General features: G+C 45.8%; 3 protein-coding genes across 3 annotated transcripts in view; 2 read left to right on the top strand and 1 right to left on the bottom strand.

The window, feature by feature from the left end:
- Nucleotides 1-17,352, bottom strand: part of LOC123766754 (prohormone-4) — a 197,148-nt gene that overhangs the window by 158,583 nt on the left and 21,213 nt on the right. The window lies entirely within an intron of this gene.
- On the top strand, nucleotides 568-4,729 carry LOC123766757 (uncharacterized). The gene is made up of 2 exons (XM_045756107.2): nucleotides 568-648; nucleotides 4,213-4,729. Exons 1-2 carry the CDS (start codon nucleotides 573-575, stop codon nucleotides 4,602-4,604), a joined length of 468 nt encoding a protein of 155 aa, XP_045612063.1. The 5' UTR covers nucleotides 568-572; the 3' UTR covers nucleotides 4,605-4,729.
- On the top strand, nucleotides 14,507-15,612 carry LOC123766758 (U-scoloptoxin(01)-Cw1a-like). Its single transcript, XM_045756108.2, has 2 exons — nucleotides 14,507-14,534; nucleotides 15,170-15,612. Exon 2 carries the CDS (start codon nucleotides 15,175-15,177, stop codon nucleotides 15,556-15,558), a length of 384 nt encoding a protein of 127 aa, XP_045612064.1. The 5' UTR covers nucleotides 14,507-14,534; nucleotides 15,170-15,174; the 3' UTR covers nucleotides 15,559-15,612.

The following is a 17,352-nucleotide window of genomic DNA, read 5'->3' as shown; positions in this document are numbered from 1 at the left end:
TGTGAGTGTGTACTCACCTAATTTCACTCACTTAATTGTGCTTGCAAAGGGGTTGAGCTATGGCTCTTTGGTTCCGACTCTCAACCGTCAATCAACTGGTGTACAGGTTCCTGAGCCTACTGGGCTCTATCATATCTACATTTGAATCCGTGTATGGAGTCAGCCTCCACCACATCACTGCCTAATGCATGTGTGTGTGTGTGTGTGTGTGTGTGTGTGTGTGTGTGTGTGTGTGTGTGTGTGTGTGTGTGTGTGTGTGTGTGTGTGTGTGTGCACATCTTCCGGGTACTGGGCAGCAATAATTCCCCAGCACGACTCGCCCATCCCCCTCTATTGACACTCCTCCGTCCTTTCTCTTTTCCTCCCTATCTCTCCCACTCGGGAGAGTGGGAGAGATAGGGAGAAAACCTCTCCATATCTTTCTTTTTCCCCCCCTCTCTTGGCGCTTTTTCCTGATGGTTCCATTCCCTTCTTTCTCTTGCTCTCTCTCTCTCTTCCTCTCTCCCTCTCCCTCTCCGTGCTGCATGCCCCCGTGAGGCGGGAGATGAGGGCAGGGGTGTACGGCGCCACTCATGGCGGGTCGCTGGAGAGTATATAAGACCGGCGCCGACCTCAGATACCCGTCAGTTCACGCAACACTCCAGCCAAGTGAGTACACCCTTCCTTCTCTCCAGGTCCCCCTCACTTCCCCTCCTGTTCCCTCCCTCTTCCAGACCTCCCTCGTCCTTTCCAGACCTCCCTCGTCCCTTCCAGACCTCCCTCGTCCCTTCCAGGGCCTCCCTCCTCCCTTCCAGGGCCTCCCTCCTCCCTTCCAGGACCTCCCTCGTCCCTTCCAGGCCTCCCTCGTCCTTTCCAGGCCTCCCTCCTCCCTTCCAGGCCTCCCTCGTCCTTTCCAGGCCTCCCTCGTCCTTTCCAGACCTCCCTCGTCCCTTCCAGACCTCCCTCGTCCCTTCCAGGGCCTCCCTCCTCCCTTCCAGGGTCTCCCTCCTCCCTTCCAGGGCCTCCCTCGTCCCTTCCAGGGCCTCCCTTGTTCCTTCCAGGGCCTCCCTCGTCCCTTCCAGACTCCTCTCTTTTTGGCGGGAACGTAACGCTGTGACTTAAGAGAAAAGTCTGAGGCCCAAGACTGACCATCATGATTGAACACGTGTAATGTATGATTGTATGCGCAGGTGTACTTGTGTACTGTGTATAAGAATGTGTGTACATGCATTTGAGTGTGTATGTGTGTACATTTAATGAACACACAAGCATGCGTGAATATGAATGTACACATGAACGCGTACATGTGCATTTGAAAGTGTGTATGTGCGCGCCTTCTGACATTGCATTGACTCACTATTCCGCGTGATATTCATTTTTCTACACGACAGAAGCCACGACCACACGAGACAGTAGTGGACAGCGTCGCAGCCTCCTGGACAGGTGACAGCGAGACGGGACTACCCAGGATCCTTACTTCCGTGGACGTTGAAATCTCCAGAGACTAAGCATGCCAGCGGCTCGCCTCTGACGGGGCTCACCTAAAAAACTATGAACCAGGCATATATATACATATTTCTGCCTGATTACTATTATATATATATATATATATATATATATATATATATATATATATATATATATATATATATATATATATATATATATATATATATATATATATGCGCGTGCACCGAGCAGTGCCAAGGATAGTCTCTCTCCCCCCCCCCATTCTACCCCTCTTATTTCCTCTTATTTTACCCCACTTCCCGTCCACTCCCCTTTCTCCTTCCCCTCTTCTCTTCCCTCTCATCTCCCCTACATTTACACCTTTCTCCCTAACCTCCTTCCCACACTCCATTCTACCTACCACCTCCAACAGACATACATTTCCAATTATAGAGAAAGAGTACCCGGCGGCACCTGGGTCTCTTTCTCCCCTTTTCACCCTTTTCCTATAACTCTCCCCTTGTCCTTCCCCTTCTCCACCCCCCCCTCCCTCCTTCTGTGTAAATTTATTATCAAGAAGCACTGAAACAATATACTGTATAGGTCTCAAAAACTATTATTAAGATGACTAAAACTCTAGGGGAATCACACCAAATATTTCACTGTTGAGTGAAGTATTTGGTGCGATTGGTATCGACTCTATGAAAATCGCCGACGAGGACTCTTATAACATCTATTATGTCTTAAAACATTAAATTTAGACTGTCCCTCCTGCCAGCCTATGTCCGTCCCGTATCCCAGACCACTCCCCCTGCAAAGTTGGGTCAGGTTAGGCCCCAGCATCTAATCTCCAATTCAGGACAATTTTCTCTTAGATAAACTTGCCATGCAGACAACACACACACACACACACACACACACACACACACACACACACACACACACACACACACTGCTTTAAAGCAATTCCAGTAAACCCACAAAGCTTTTCTTAACATCATTGTGACGTAGAAATATAACGCTTGGGTTACATAATGTGTTTGGTGGGGGACACACACACACACACACACACACTCACACACACACACACACACACACACACACACACACACACACACACATTAGGAAGTGATGTGGTGGAGGCTGACTCCATACACAGTTTCAAGTGTAGATATGATAGAGCCCAGTACGCTCAGGAACCTGTACACCAGTTGACTGACAGTTGAGAGGCTGAACCAAAGAGCCAGAGTTGAACCCCTTCGCAAGCACAAATAGGCGAGTTCAGACACACACACACAAGCATATACAATACAGATAACTGCTGACTTGGAGAGTCACAACTCTGACACCACCAGAGCCGTGCTACCTCCTAGTGTGACCTCACTAAAGCCTTCCAACACACAGGGTGAAGTCACCTAGACCTTACAGCACATGACGTCACTGGGACCTTCCATCACGTAGTGTGACATCACCAGAACATTCCAGCACGTAGTGTGACGTCACAGGGACAGTTTAGCACATACTGTGACGTCTCTACGACCTTCCAGCATACCATGATGTCACTAGGATCTTCCTCAAAGGTGTGGTGATCAGGACGTCCCAAGCCCAGGGTATTCCCAGGACCTGACGTCAGTCACGCCGCTGACGCACGGCCGTGACCGAGGAGTAAGGAGACGTCTCTGTCCACCAGACAGGCACTAAACCTCACGTGGACGGGAATTTTGGGCCAATTATTGCAACCATTTAGTGGAACGAACCAAAAAAAAATAAAAAGGTCTCTTAGAGCCAACACTGTTCACGTATTCCGTAATTAATTTTGTAGAGAGCACGACGAAATAAACTAAAACATTCCTACATATAGCATATATGTACTATATTAGGCCTAATATAGCGAATATTAGGCCTATGATTGCTGGGGATCGGATAGGTCAAGTTCTTTGGTTGCTTATCCAATTTTTAAAATGCCATTTGGGTTAATCAAGTAATAAGAAGTGTTTATTGGTCCAAAAGTTCAGTTTTATACGTTTGACCAAATAGTGTCTATAATATTTTCTTAAGATGAAGGCCCACGAGAGGAAAAAGAGAGATACAGCCAGAATTTTGTAGCCCAATGAAAAATCTGATTGTTTTTATGTATTAGAATTGTAGACATTCGCAGTTACTGTAGCAGCCGCTAGAGGGCACGGAACACTCGCAGTTACTGTAGCAGCCGCTAGAGGGCACGGAACACTCGCAGTTACTGTAGCAGCCGCTAGAGGGCACGGAACACTCGCAGTTACTGTAGCAGCCGCTAGAGGGCACGGAACACTCGCAGTTACTGTAGCAGCCGCTAGAGGGCACGGAACACTGACTGGAGGATTATTTGAGATGTGTTCTTTCTACACAAGTGGGTAGTGGAACACACGACTGTTGACTCCTGCTAGCAGGCTGAGAGCCTTGTCCCTTCCCATAAGGGAAGGGACAAGGCTCATGGTAAGCCTTATCCACTATAGTCTCCCTGGAACACGATACGCCTATCGGTTAAAAATCCGGTACCCATTCACTGCTGGGTGAACAGAAGCGTACAGTTAAAGATTAGCGCCTAGTTATTCCTTCCCGGCCAGGACACGAACCTAAGCCAAATAGCTGGCGAAACGCGGAACGAGTGCGTTACCACTGTGCCACCGAGCTAACAATTAGCTGCTTTCTTAAGAGAAGGAGGCAAGCCGGGAAGACCGGGAGAGGTAAGTTCACGTGATGGCGTTTGTGCGCGTTGCAGCATCTCAATATTTTCTCCTTCCGCAGCCAGAATGATGAAGTTCGTCGCCTCCGTCTTGTGCCTCGCCGCCGCCGCCTCCGCCAGGATGGCCTACCAGTTCTCCGACGGCTACCTGGAAGTGCTGGGCGCTGAACCTGCACGATCGTTCGAGTGCGCCGGCCGCAACTACGGCTACTACGCGGACGTGCCCACCGACTGCCGGGTATTCCACGTGTGTCTGCCCATCTCTGACGACCTGGGCGAGGTGGTCGAGACCGCCCAGTTCTCCTTCTTCTGCGGCAACCAGACGGTGTTCAGTCAGGAGTCCCTCACCTGCTCCCACCCTCTGGAGGCCTTCCCCTGCGAACAGGCCGAGACCCTCTACGACCTCTCCAACGCCGACTTCGGCAAGATCCCCGAAGAAAACCAAAACCAATAACACACACACACACACATCTTCCCTCCAACACCAACAATGTGGCACCAATTCTCGATATCTGTGATATCTACATAACCGATAACAATGGGTCTAGGCCGGTAGGAATAAAATAGCTTTTTACGTCATCTATATTCTGATTATCCCCCAGTATTGAGGTGAGAGGCTCCTGGCCAATTCTTTGAAGATACGGAGTTCAAAACCGCTGAAAATTTACTAATCAAGACATCGTAACATTGTCACTTTCTTTGTGAGGGAATTCAAACGTTGGGCACAGTTATTCATCTGTTATTCACTTCCTACTCGATAATTATTATTCACAGCTGGATACATGACAGCTTACTGAGTCCCACTGTGTCAGTGGAACTCAGTAAGCGACCCGGAGAAGGGTCGGTGAGAGAGAAAGGGAGAGATGAGAGAGATGTGAGGGAGGAGAGAGATAAAGGGAGAGGGGGGTTGAGGGAAAGGATGGGATAAGAGATAAGTAGCAATATTGTAGCAATAAGGAAGAGAGAGGGTATTGAAGACTAAGAAAAGCGTTCCAACACTATGTCAACTACTCGTGACACGTGCCAGGCCTCCTAAAGAAGTGCCAGTCGTGTGTGTGTGTGTGTGGCCCTCGGCACCCAGGGTCATGGTGGCCCATGTGAGGCACTCCTCTAACACCCGCATCTCTCAACACCATCACCTTAGTCACCATCACCAAGGTAACCACATGTTACATCACCACAACTATTCCCACCGTCACAAGTAACATCACCACAACTATTCCCACCGTCACAAGTAACATCACTATCACTATCCTCACCATCACCGCCACTATCCTCATCATCACTACCACTATCATCACCACCACTACTGCCATCATCACTATTACAACCACTTGTGTCACTAATACCGCAATTATCATAATAGCACCACCATCGACGTGACAATCCCATCACCCCCCCACAACCATCCCCCCCCCTCAACCCCCCCCCCACCTGACAATCCTCTGATGTACCAGCCACGAACAGCTTCTCTAATACTAATTACCAAGATAAAGCTAAAATAAACAGATAACCACAATTTCTGTCAAGCGCCTACGGGCTTCTCAAAGCAATATACGGACCAGCCTGTTCTCTTAATATGCCACAACGTACACTATACATAGTACTAAGGTAACCAGAAACGCATGAACCCAACCCACCCACCTAACCTAACCCACATATACATAGAAAATAATGATATTTGCTAGCCGCTGCTTTTCATAGTATTTTGTACGTTGGGAACATAGCGTACACAATGAGATGTGTTAGTTGAGAGAGAGCGGGTTACACACAGAGATCACTCTAACGTGATGCATCAAATGAACAAATCCACAAGGGCCGTGACGAGGATTCGAACCTGCGTCCGGGAGCATCCCAGACACTGCTTTAATCGACTGAGCTACGACAGGGTTAAAAAGAGTTGAAACCGAAGTTCTACTGAACTGGGATGCTCCCGGACGCAGGTTCGAATCCTCGTCACGGCCCTTGTGGATTTGTTCATTCGAGAGCGGGTTGTTCAGGAAGGCCTAGTTGTGAAGGGGCCTATCAGGAGAAAGCGCCAAACCATTACGACTATATAGCACTGGGAAGGGGTCAGGATAAGAATTTGGGATGGGACGGGGGGAAGGAATGGTGCCCAACCACTTGTGGACGGTCGGGGATTGAACGGCAACCTGCATGAAGCGAGACCGTCGCTCTACCGTCCTAGTTGTGAGCCACTAGGCATTCTTGGCTGCACTCTCCTGACAGGCCTGACGGCTGAGTGGAGAGTGCTCAGGATTCATAGTCCTGAGGTTCCGGGTTCGATCCCCGGTGGAGATGGAAACAAACGGGCACCGTTTCTTTCACCCTGATGAGCCTGTTCATCTAGCAGTAAGCACGGGCTGCTTCCTGGGGGGGGGGTTGTAACAAAAAGGAGGCCTGGTCGAGGACCGGGCCGCGGGGATGCTAAGCCCCCGAAATCATCTCAAGATAACATCAAGAGATCTTAAAAATGACCTAAGTTCGCTTTAGCAACCACTTGGGCTGGACGGTAGAGCGACGGTCTCGCTTCATGCAGGTCGGCGTTCAATCCCCGACCGTCCAAGTGATTGGACACCATTCCTTCCCCCCGTCCCATCCCAGATCCTTATCCTGGCCCCTTCATAGTGCTATATAGTCGTAATGGCTTGGCGCTTTCCCCCCTGATAATTCGCTCCCTTTGTCCTTTGTACTTAAATCAGTTAACTGGGGGGCGATAAGTCGCTTCGTATTCGATGTATGTCGAATTCGAACGGTCACATGTATATATGAACGAATGTACATTCGAACGGTCACATGTATATATGAACGAATGTACATTCGAACGGTCACATGTATATATGAACGAATGTACATTCGAACGGTCACATGTATATATGAACGAATGTACATTCGAACGGTCATTATATATATATATATATATATATATATATATATATATATATATATATATATATATATATATATATATATATATATATATATATATATATATATATATATATACACGGTTGTGACAATCAGAAAACAAGCTTTGCCGAGCCCGGTTGTACACAATGGAACAAGATGGTCAAGAACAACCACACATACCGAGACGCTATCATCTTCAAGACCAAAAACTACTACTCTAAGTTCTCCAGTAAACATCACTAGATATCAGAGATAATCAGACCCCGGCTCCCGGCTCTGTTGCTATGATAGTAGAGTTGATTCCTGGTCAATTATCTTTGATTCCTGATCCATGCTAAGTAATCTGCCCCTAACGATTCCTCTAATAATTTTGTATGTCGTAGTCATGTTTCACTTAACTCTTCGTTCTTATAGCGACGTGAGGATTAAGTCTGCAGTTTTCCTCGTAACTCATACCTCTTAGTTCCGGAATTAGTTTGAGGCATATGGCATACTTTCTCTGACTTCGTCTTGTGTTTGACTGGATAAGGAGCTCCACGCCTGAGCCGCACATTCCAGGACTGGTCAGAGATGTTTTAAGACCCAGAATAGTTCCTTACCCAACTTCTTTGTAATATCAACTCTCTGATCTTACGCTACACGATTCCTTAAGGATTTTAAATTCCATTTCGTACCACTTGATTCCTGTTTGTTGCTTGCTATGTCTAGTTTCTTTACTTTGCATTTTTTCAGGTAAACTCTAGTAGCCATTTGTTGAACCAATCTTACAGTCTGTTGAGGTCATCTTCCAGTTTCGTGCCATCTTCCTCCGTCTTAATCCTAATTTTTTGCATGATTAGCAAACATTTAATGGAATTAGTTAATTCCCACCGGATAATCACTTACATAGAAACAGGAATGCTTCGAGTACTGAGTCACTATGGCACTCAGCTGGATACTTTACTTCCCTCTCAGTGACACTGTTTTCTGTTGCTAAGATACTTCTTTATCTCATGGAGCAGCAGCTTTGTTACTTCTGCTGCCTTCTCAAACTTATGCACTATTCTCTTCCCGGGTACTGTGTCAAAGGCTTTCTGACAATCTAAAAACGTGCAGTCTACCCACCCTTCTCAGAGCTTTGTCTGATCCATGTCGTCATGTCACTGAATTAAATTTGTGAGGCAAGATTTACAATCACTGAATTAGTGTTGGAGGGGCGTTACACGGTCTTCTCTCTCTCTCTCCCTCCAAACATGCTACCGGCCCCTTTCTCACAATCTTCTCCATCACCTGACGTAGCCTGCAGTTAGGAACATTTGGCTGTAGCTCACAGTTTCCTGTCTACCGTCTCGTACATTGGCACCACAGTAACCGTCTCTCAACTTTCTGGCATTTCTCCTATTACCAAGGGACTTATTACACACCACAGAAAGCGGTACATACAGGGAATCTGCTCCTATTAGTATCTAGGTGAGAAACTGATTGCTCGTCCATCAGCCGTTGTCATGTCTGCTTCCAGCACATGATTCCTCATCTCATTTTGGTAATGGCGAAGGGCTTCCGTACCGCTATGTCAGGTCAGTCACCTCACTCTGTTGTGATGATCTGAGATGTCTTGAAGAGCTCGTGATGTGTCAATCTCTGTCAGCATCCTCTCCCCGTCCTCAGTGTCATCACCTGTTACATTATTGGTGTTTTCCTTCCGTCTAACAATTTGGGCTGGACGGTAGAGCGACGGTCTCGCTCCATGCAGGTCGGTGCTCAACACTCGACCATCCAAGTGGTTGGGCACCATTCCTTTTCCCCCATCTCATCCTAAATCCACATCCTGATCCCTTCCCAGTGTTATTTAGTCATAATAGCTTGGTGCTTTCCCCTGGGAAGTTTCTTATTTCCTCTGTGACTTTCAAATTGCCTCACAGCTTCTCTTCTGATTCTTAGGTACTCAGTTCTAGCCCTCTTAAGACCTTCCCTTCTGTTCTCTGGACCTCTTGTTATTCCCGTAGTTTCTCCTCGCTCTTGTACTATACAGCTTTGCTTCCTTACAGCCCTGGTTACAGCACGGGTGCCTCCTGTACCTTTAATGTTATGACAGGGACGAACTTCTCAACTCCTGACACATCTGGGTGACGTACAGTAACAACCACATACAACCACCAGTAACAATCACAATCAATAACAATCTCAATCATTGACAATAACCACCATTACCAACATCGCCCCTTGTATGATCCCTCCCAATTTTGCTTCACATATTAGCAATTATTTCTTCGTAGTTTCCTCCTTGGAAATACCAGCCTTTTGTCGTCAGACTCGTTCCTTAACCAGGTCACTCAGTCTTCCAACACATTCTCAAATGTCAATAGACAGTGATTACTCATTTTCGTAAGCACTTCCATTTTGACTTACGTTATGCCCGTCTTATTCAGAGTGAATATCAGATCAAGCCTTGCTGATTCATCAGCACCTGATTCATCCAAGTTCGCTGACATGATGCCTTACAATGTTTCCCTCTGTCATGTCAACAAACTTAGCTCTACATGTGTGTAAATCACGAAAATTTACACGTGATGAAATGTGACAGTGTCAGACCACGAAGGAAGAATTGAAACAGGAATTTCCCTAAGTACTTCCGTATATTAATACATCTTCAGAAGGAATGACCTCTACATGTATTAGAGCCGTTATGTTGTCCTTTATTATCTCAATCTCTCTCTAGAAATGGTTGAGTTCTCCCACGATTACCAGCCGGAATGCATTCCTATAAGCGACAAAAGCTATCCTTTCTATTATAATAATATCTGCCATGTTTCTGTCGCTCGTCTATCTGGGTACGGATTCTATTGGAGGAGACGAGCGAGATGCTATGGTGACGAGAGTGATGCAGATGGGGAAGAGGATGCTGCAGATGAAAACTGTAAAGATGAAGATGTTGAGAATGCTGGAGATGTAGATGTTGAAGATGGCACAGGGAGATGTTGAATGTAGTGTATCGGTTGCTGCAGTTGGCAAAAAGAGACGATGGTATATTGAACACTGAAGACGCAAATGAGGATACAGGCGATGCTGAACATGTTGCACATGCTAAAATTAGTACTGAGGATGCTGAAGATGAAGCAGGTGATGCTGAAGATGAAGCAGCAGGGGATGCTGAAGATGAAGCAGCAGGTGATGCTGAAGATGAAGCAGAGGACGCTGAATATGGTACGGAGGCTGCTGAGGGGGATGCTGATACTAAGGATACTGGAAATGCTAAAGATAATGGATGAGATGATGGAGATGGAGGTCGCGAGGAAGTCATGCACACGGATGCTTTGTCATGGCGTTAGGCAGGAGGGTGGCGAAGGGCAGTTAAGACAGGAAGGAGAAAGCGAGAGCGAGAGAGAGAGAGAGAGAGAGAGAGAGAGAGAGAGAGAGAGAGAGAGAGAGAGAGAGAGAGAGAGAGAGAGAGAGAGAGAGAGAGATACAAGACCGTCTTTAACTTGGCAGCGGTTCCATACACACACACAGCAAAGTGTGTCTAACATAATAAAATAACCAAAGCATATCTAGTAAACACCACAAAGAATGCCTAGTTAAATGTAAATCTGGAAAAGTGTAGCCAGTGTGCATTTTCATGCATTTTCAACCTCCGGCAGTATAACATTTACAACCTCCGGCAGTATAACATTTACAACCTCCGGCAGTATAACATTTACAACCTCCGGCAGTATAACATTTACAACCTCCGGCAGTATAACATTTACAACCTCCGGCAGTATAACATTTACAACCTCCGGCAGTATAACATTTATAACCTCCAGCAGTATAACATTTACAACCTCCGGCAGTATAACATTTACAACCTCCGGCAGTATAACATTTACAACCTCCGGCAGTATAACATTTATAACCTCCGGCAGTATAACATTTACAACCTCCAGCAGTATAACATTTACAACCTCCAGCAGTATAACATTTACAACCTCCAGCAGTATAACATTTATAACCTCCAGCAGTATAACATTTACAACCTCCGGCAGTATAACATTTACAACCTCCAGCAGTATAACATTTACAACCTCCGGCAGTATAACATTTACAACCTCCGGCAGTATAACATTTATAACCTCCGGCAGTATAACATTTACAACCTCCAGCAGTATAACATTTACAACCTCCAGCAGTATAACATTTATAACCTCCGGCAGTATAACATTTACAACCTCCAGCAGTATAACATTTACAACCTCCAGCAGTATAACATTTACAACCTCCGGCAGTATAACATTTACAACCTCCAGCAGTATAACATTTACAACCTCCGGCAGTATAACATTTACAACCTCCGGCAGTATAACATTTATAACCTCCAGCAGTATAACATTTACAACCTCCGGCAGTATAACATTTATAACCTCCGGCAGTATAACATTTACAACCTCCAGCAGTATAACATTTACAACCTCCGGCAGTATAACATTTACAACCTCCAGCAGTATAACATTTACAACCTCCGGCAGTATAACATTTACAACCTCCAGCAGTATAACATTTACAACTTGCTTGCAGACAATTATGAACAATCTCACCTTGCAGCAGCACAGTAAAATGGACACCGATCACCAGTGACACATCACCATCTAAATCAATCATCTCGAAGTTCGTCTCACCGTTGAAAACAATTGTATTCTAAGTTACAATGTACAGAAGAAGGAAGTTAATGCCAGTTCCTCAATACTGTCTGAGCCTCCTCCTTGGGGGCACCGCTGGTCACCAGAGTGCCAGTAAGGAGGAGATGCAAGCTGCTGCTCCTCTTATTAACTGCCCTGTGAATGGTTTAGTAATTAAAGAATGATTTTGCCTTTAAGAGCAAAGTTATGTTATTTGCTGTTCTGAGCTGAAGATAATCAACCCGTTCTCGCACTTGCTTACTGTCAATATTGGCTTATTTAATAAGTGCATATGTGATATAATAATTGATTGTGAATATTTTAGTTTACCTTGAAAAGCTTCATAGAAAACACCGACCTCACCTAACCTTCTTAGTATGTTAAGATAAGCATCTTATTGCTTCTTAATTACAATTATTATCCTATACGGTTGATAAGTTAAGTAATAATTAAGTCAATATTGGCTTATTAAATAAGCCAATATTGACTAAAAGCAAGTGCGAGAACGGGTTGAGACAATGCAAATTAACAACATTGCAATTTAACAAGACAAAATCAACGGAAGTAACCAAACGGCCGTTAGCATATTTTTTATTCTGTTTATTTACAATATACAAGAGTTGTTACATTCTTATAAAGCCACTAACACGCAGAGCGTCTTAGGCAAGTCCTTCATCTGAATTTTCCCCGGAATACGTCAATTCAAACAAGGTCAATAACAAATTTGTTAAGTAAAACAGGATTAACAATAATTTATTAATTACTAAGAGTTAGAAAATGGAAAAAATACAAAATTATATTTACAAGTACAAACAATGACTAACAATCATGATAATACAAACAATAACAATCAATAACAATAACCACCGACAGCAACAATCACCTATAACAACCATCACAATATCAACAACCAAAGTCTATTACAATAACCACAATCAATAACAATAACCACCAACACCAACAACCACCAATACCAACCATCACAATACCAACAACCCCCAACAATTCGTCCTCAATACATTTCACCTTGATTGTCTATTCACCACAAACCTCTACTAAAGAAACAATTACACCCTAATAACTCCACCATCCATCATCAGTGGTGACCCCTAGAGGTGGGGGGGGGGGGGGAGGAAAGGGAAGAGGGGGGGGATAAGAGGGAAAGAGAATAGGAAAAGGGGTGTGGGACTGCGAGGAGGGGGCAGAGTGAAAGCACAGAAAGGGAGAAATGGAAGGGATGGGGAAGAATAAATAATAGAAGGAAAAGAGTAGAGATCAAGTAGTGAAGGATGATAGTTTAGAGGTGAAGGGGGGGGGGAAGGGAGGTAGAGCAGAGGGAGAAAGAGTGGGGGAGACAGAGGAGGCAGAGGGGAGAGAGTGGGTCGTAAGGGAATGGGAGGCGGGCCAGCAAATAATTGCCCACTAACTATAACCGGTTGACGGAAAAGCAACAAAAAAATGCATGAAGCGACACTGTGCACCAAGGGGGCTCAGGCTTGGGTACAAATATTATTAGCAATATGGAACACTAGGAACTACTAACAATGAAACTAAGCGACGTGTACATAGACACAACGAGATCAGAACTGGTCCTGAACAGCCCGCACGTGTGTCTCAGTCGTTGATGGTATCCTGGTGAGAAGAAGAAGATTCTTTGCACCAAGATTGTAAACTTTTCATTGGTATGTCTTAAGGTCTGTCTCTAGTCTCTTAAATAGTATTTATATCTATGTATTTGAACTTAGTTATTAAAGTATTTGTACTTGTGTGTGTGTTTATAAGACTGCCGGTGTACACCAAGAAATTTACGTTTTTATCACCCAGAAAGTTAAGGAATAGGTCACGCGTTTGTGTTTGTAAACACACACAAACATTGTACTGCACAGGGTGAGAATAGCTTTAGCTGTCTCATCCCTTTGCCTGTATGCCTCAATAAACTTATTTCATTGTCAAGAATAAGTGGGGTCGGGACTGGGCTGCCCACAGCTTCCCCCCCACCTCCCCCCAGTTCTAGCACACAGGGAGGCCTGGCACACAAGGGGGGTCTGGCACCCTGGGGGGGGGGATGGGGTCCCCACCACAACAGAGATGACGACAGGACAACGCAGCCTCCTCAAACAAAAGTACTTACAGCAACCACTTGCAGGAAAGTACCAACATGTCGTATTGAACCGTCAGAAAGTAAACGTTTGTATTATTGAATTTGGACAGACCTCATCGCACCTATCCTAGCAAGTCTAGCCTAATACAGTTCCTTAGGCCTAATATCGTACATAGACATGCTATACTAGGCCTACGAATATTTACGTGTGGCTTTACCTTTATTTAATACCTTGACTATACAATTATTAGTTCAAAAGGCGGTTTACTGATGGTCCATCACTACATATAGTAACTCTTTGGTGGAAAGTACCACTAAGTACTTTCGCTACAGGAGGACGGGCTGTGATAGTGAATGACAGTGATATTATCTGTGAAGGTGAGAGTTACGCTGGGTCTAGACACAAGCGAGAGAAGGGGTCATAATGATCTGATCATTATCACAATTAAAAGTCATAATTCAGCCACAAGCGCTAATAATACTGCCAAATTCTCAACTCAACAACATCAACATACGCAACAAGACGACCACGTCATTACTGGCGACCCTCACGAGCCGCCTGTGACCTCTGACCTCTACGACTGGGTCAAAACCAACACGAAGGAGGCACCGAGGGACCCTGGCGAGTGGTGGAGGGAGGGAAAGGGTAGAGGATAGGAGGCGGTGGAGAACGAGTCGGTGACTGGTATATAAGGCTAGAGGCCACCTTTGCTTCCATCAGTTCTTCCAGGAGCTTTACCCAGTGAGTAGACTTAGGAGGAGGAAGCCTCACCCAGCGTGTTCTATTATCACCCACGCTATCTAGCAGGCCGTGTACCCTTCACTAACTCATCATGCTGGCTAATTCATCATGCAGGCTAATTCATCCATCCAAATTGTCAGCCACACACACGGTATTTCCAGCTTCCTGGCCGTTAATACTGCCAGAATGTGGAGGCAGTGTGGTGACGAGTGTAAGCAGGACCTTCAGAAGGGTTCCGGCGAGCCTGACTGCAACATCTAGACGCGTCTTGCTACTTAACGTTCCAGGAATCTCTTGGTCCTGCTTTCCAGCTACTGTTTACTATGATTTTAGAGTATAAATAATTATCGCTCCAGAGACTACCTGGAACCTCATCAGTCTTTGTTTATAATTAGTCATTCAGTTGCTTTCTGGAACTTCTTCTTGTTGTCTTTCAAATTAGTGTTTAACAGCTTCAAAGATTTGTTTTTAATGTATTAGAGTCGGAGTGTTGTTTATAAAGTGTTACGACTCTGACTCAACTCCGTATTTCATGTATGGCTGGAGGGAATTATCAGGGGGAAAACGCCAAGCCATAACGACTATATAGCCTGAAATACGGAGTTGAATCTCATACTATTTATCTTTCATTTCAGCCAACATGAAGGTTATCGTCTCCGTCTTGTGCCTCGCCGCCGCCGCCTCCGCCAGGATGGCCTACCAGTTCTCCGACGGCTACCTGGAAGTGCTGGGCGCTGAACCTGCACGATCGTTCGAGTGCGCCGGCCGCAACTACGGCTACTACGCGGACGTGCCCACCGACTGCCGGGTATTCCACGTGTGTCTGCCCATCTCTGACGACCTGGGCGAGGTGGTCGAGACCGCCCAGTTCTCCTTCTTCTGCGGCAACCAGACGGTGTTCAGTCAGGAGTCCCTCACCTGCTCCCACCCTCTGGAGGCCTTCCCCTGCGAACAGGCCGAGACCCTCTACGACCTCTCCAACGCCGACTTCGGCAAGATCCCCGAAGAAAACCAAAACCAATAACATGTTAACCGCTCCATAATACGTTTATATTAATAAATTTAATGTTTGTGCCAATTTGTCTATATTTTTTAACCTTACGATTCAAAGTGCAAAAAACATCACGTTGCTCAAGGATGCCTCAAGGACTGGTCATCTAACACCCTGGTTGACTAGTCCAGCAACGTAGAGGCCTGGTCGACGACCGGGCCGCGGGATTGCTAAGCCCCGAAATCATCTCAACCTTGTGGCGCTGGCAGGTCCCGCCGCCAACATAAGCTGAGAGCAACAATAAGGTGGACATATATTAACAGGATGAAACAACAGGAACGTGACATGATATATATATATGGGTGTTAGCCCTTGGAAGTCAAAGGACGCGAGTTCGATCCCATCGAATGGCCCAAATATGTGATCATATAAAAATTTGAATTTCTCGAAATCCTCTTACGTACTGCGGTTTCTACAGTCAAGACATCACAGAAGAGACACATCATTTACATAAACAGACGCTCGGTTGGGCTGTATATATAGGGGACGGACTCGGCTGGGGGGGGGGAGGGGACTCTGGGAAGAACTAGTTTAGAATACTAGAGATGAAGAAGGCACAGAGAACAACATAAAGGAAATACAAGAGGAGAGCGACAACATGTACACTTCCTCCATCATGATACAACAGATGGAAGAGTCCGTCTCTTCTTCAAGTCCCTCATCTCATCTGTTTTGACAGTGCCCGTCTTTGCGCGCAAACGCAGAGAGTCAGATAGAGAGGTAAACGACACAGGAAAGAAAAACAAAACTGATAAAGCAAGAGATAACAGACAAACATTGCATGTTAGGACAAACCTTTCATCACCACAAAGCCTTCCAAAATAAGAGTGAAAACGTAGACTTACAACGGGAGTAAATATTTGAAGACCTCCCTGGGTCACCTCCCTACCAGACCCCCAGTGACCAGTCTCTGTGGCAGAGTCCCTCTACTCTTCAGGGGAAAGTGCTCTTCTCTGATCCTGATGGCACAGACACGTTCATCAGTACGATACACCCAAGTGTTGCTGATATCGTACACCCAAGTGTTGCTGATAATAAACAGTCCTGGCCAACACTCACATACTTAATCCCGTTGACAGCACCTTCCTGGACGCCTCCTTACTATCGCAGACAATCTGGGAGATCACAGATGCACACTTCACCGACCTAAAACGAATGCATGAAAGGATTGACTAAACTGCTGCTCACAAACCTGTCAACATTCTCCTGGCGGTTGGCTTAAAGCAACTTTGTGGGTTAATAGGTGGATCCTATTAATAGGATCTTATAGTGGATCTCATATAATAAATGGTGGATCCTACAACCTCAGGCGTGGGTGTAGGATCAGATCCCTTGTGACTCCTGTTAGCAGGATGAGAGCGGCTCCTTCCCATGGCACATGGAAAGTCTTACTTCCCTAGTTTTCCCTGGAACACGATCCGCCAATCGGTTAATCACCAGGTACCCAATTACTGCTGGGTGAACAGACGCGAACTGTTGAGGTTTGACGCCCAGACAATCCTCCCTGCTCAGGAGTCGAACCTGGACGGAATCACTGGTGAGGTGTGGGGGCGAGTGTGTTGCCACATTCCATCCCACAGCAGCACTAAACTACGCGAGTATAACATTATCCTGAAGTTCAAGCCAGACAAAGACCCTAACCACCTACTTGACGCCTCACAATGTAAACAAACTAATTTTCCCGTCAGGTCTGGTGGCCTTGGTGTCCGCACAGCTTCCAAAAAATGCTTTACCAGCCTTATTTTTCCTCGTCCTCTGCTCCTGATG

Source organism: Procambarus clarkii, chromosome 60 (genome assembly GCF_040958095.1).
Source record: "Procambarus clarkii isolate CNS0578487 chromosome 60, FALCON_Pclarkii_2.0, whole genome shotgun sequence".
Taxonomy (NCBI): domain Eukaryota; kingdom Metazoa; phylum Arthropoda; class Malacostraca; order Decapoda; family Cambaridae; genus Procambarus; species Procambarus clarkii.
This window is presented reverse-complemented; position numbering and strand designations above follow the sequence as displayed.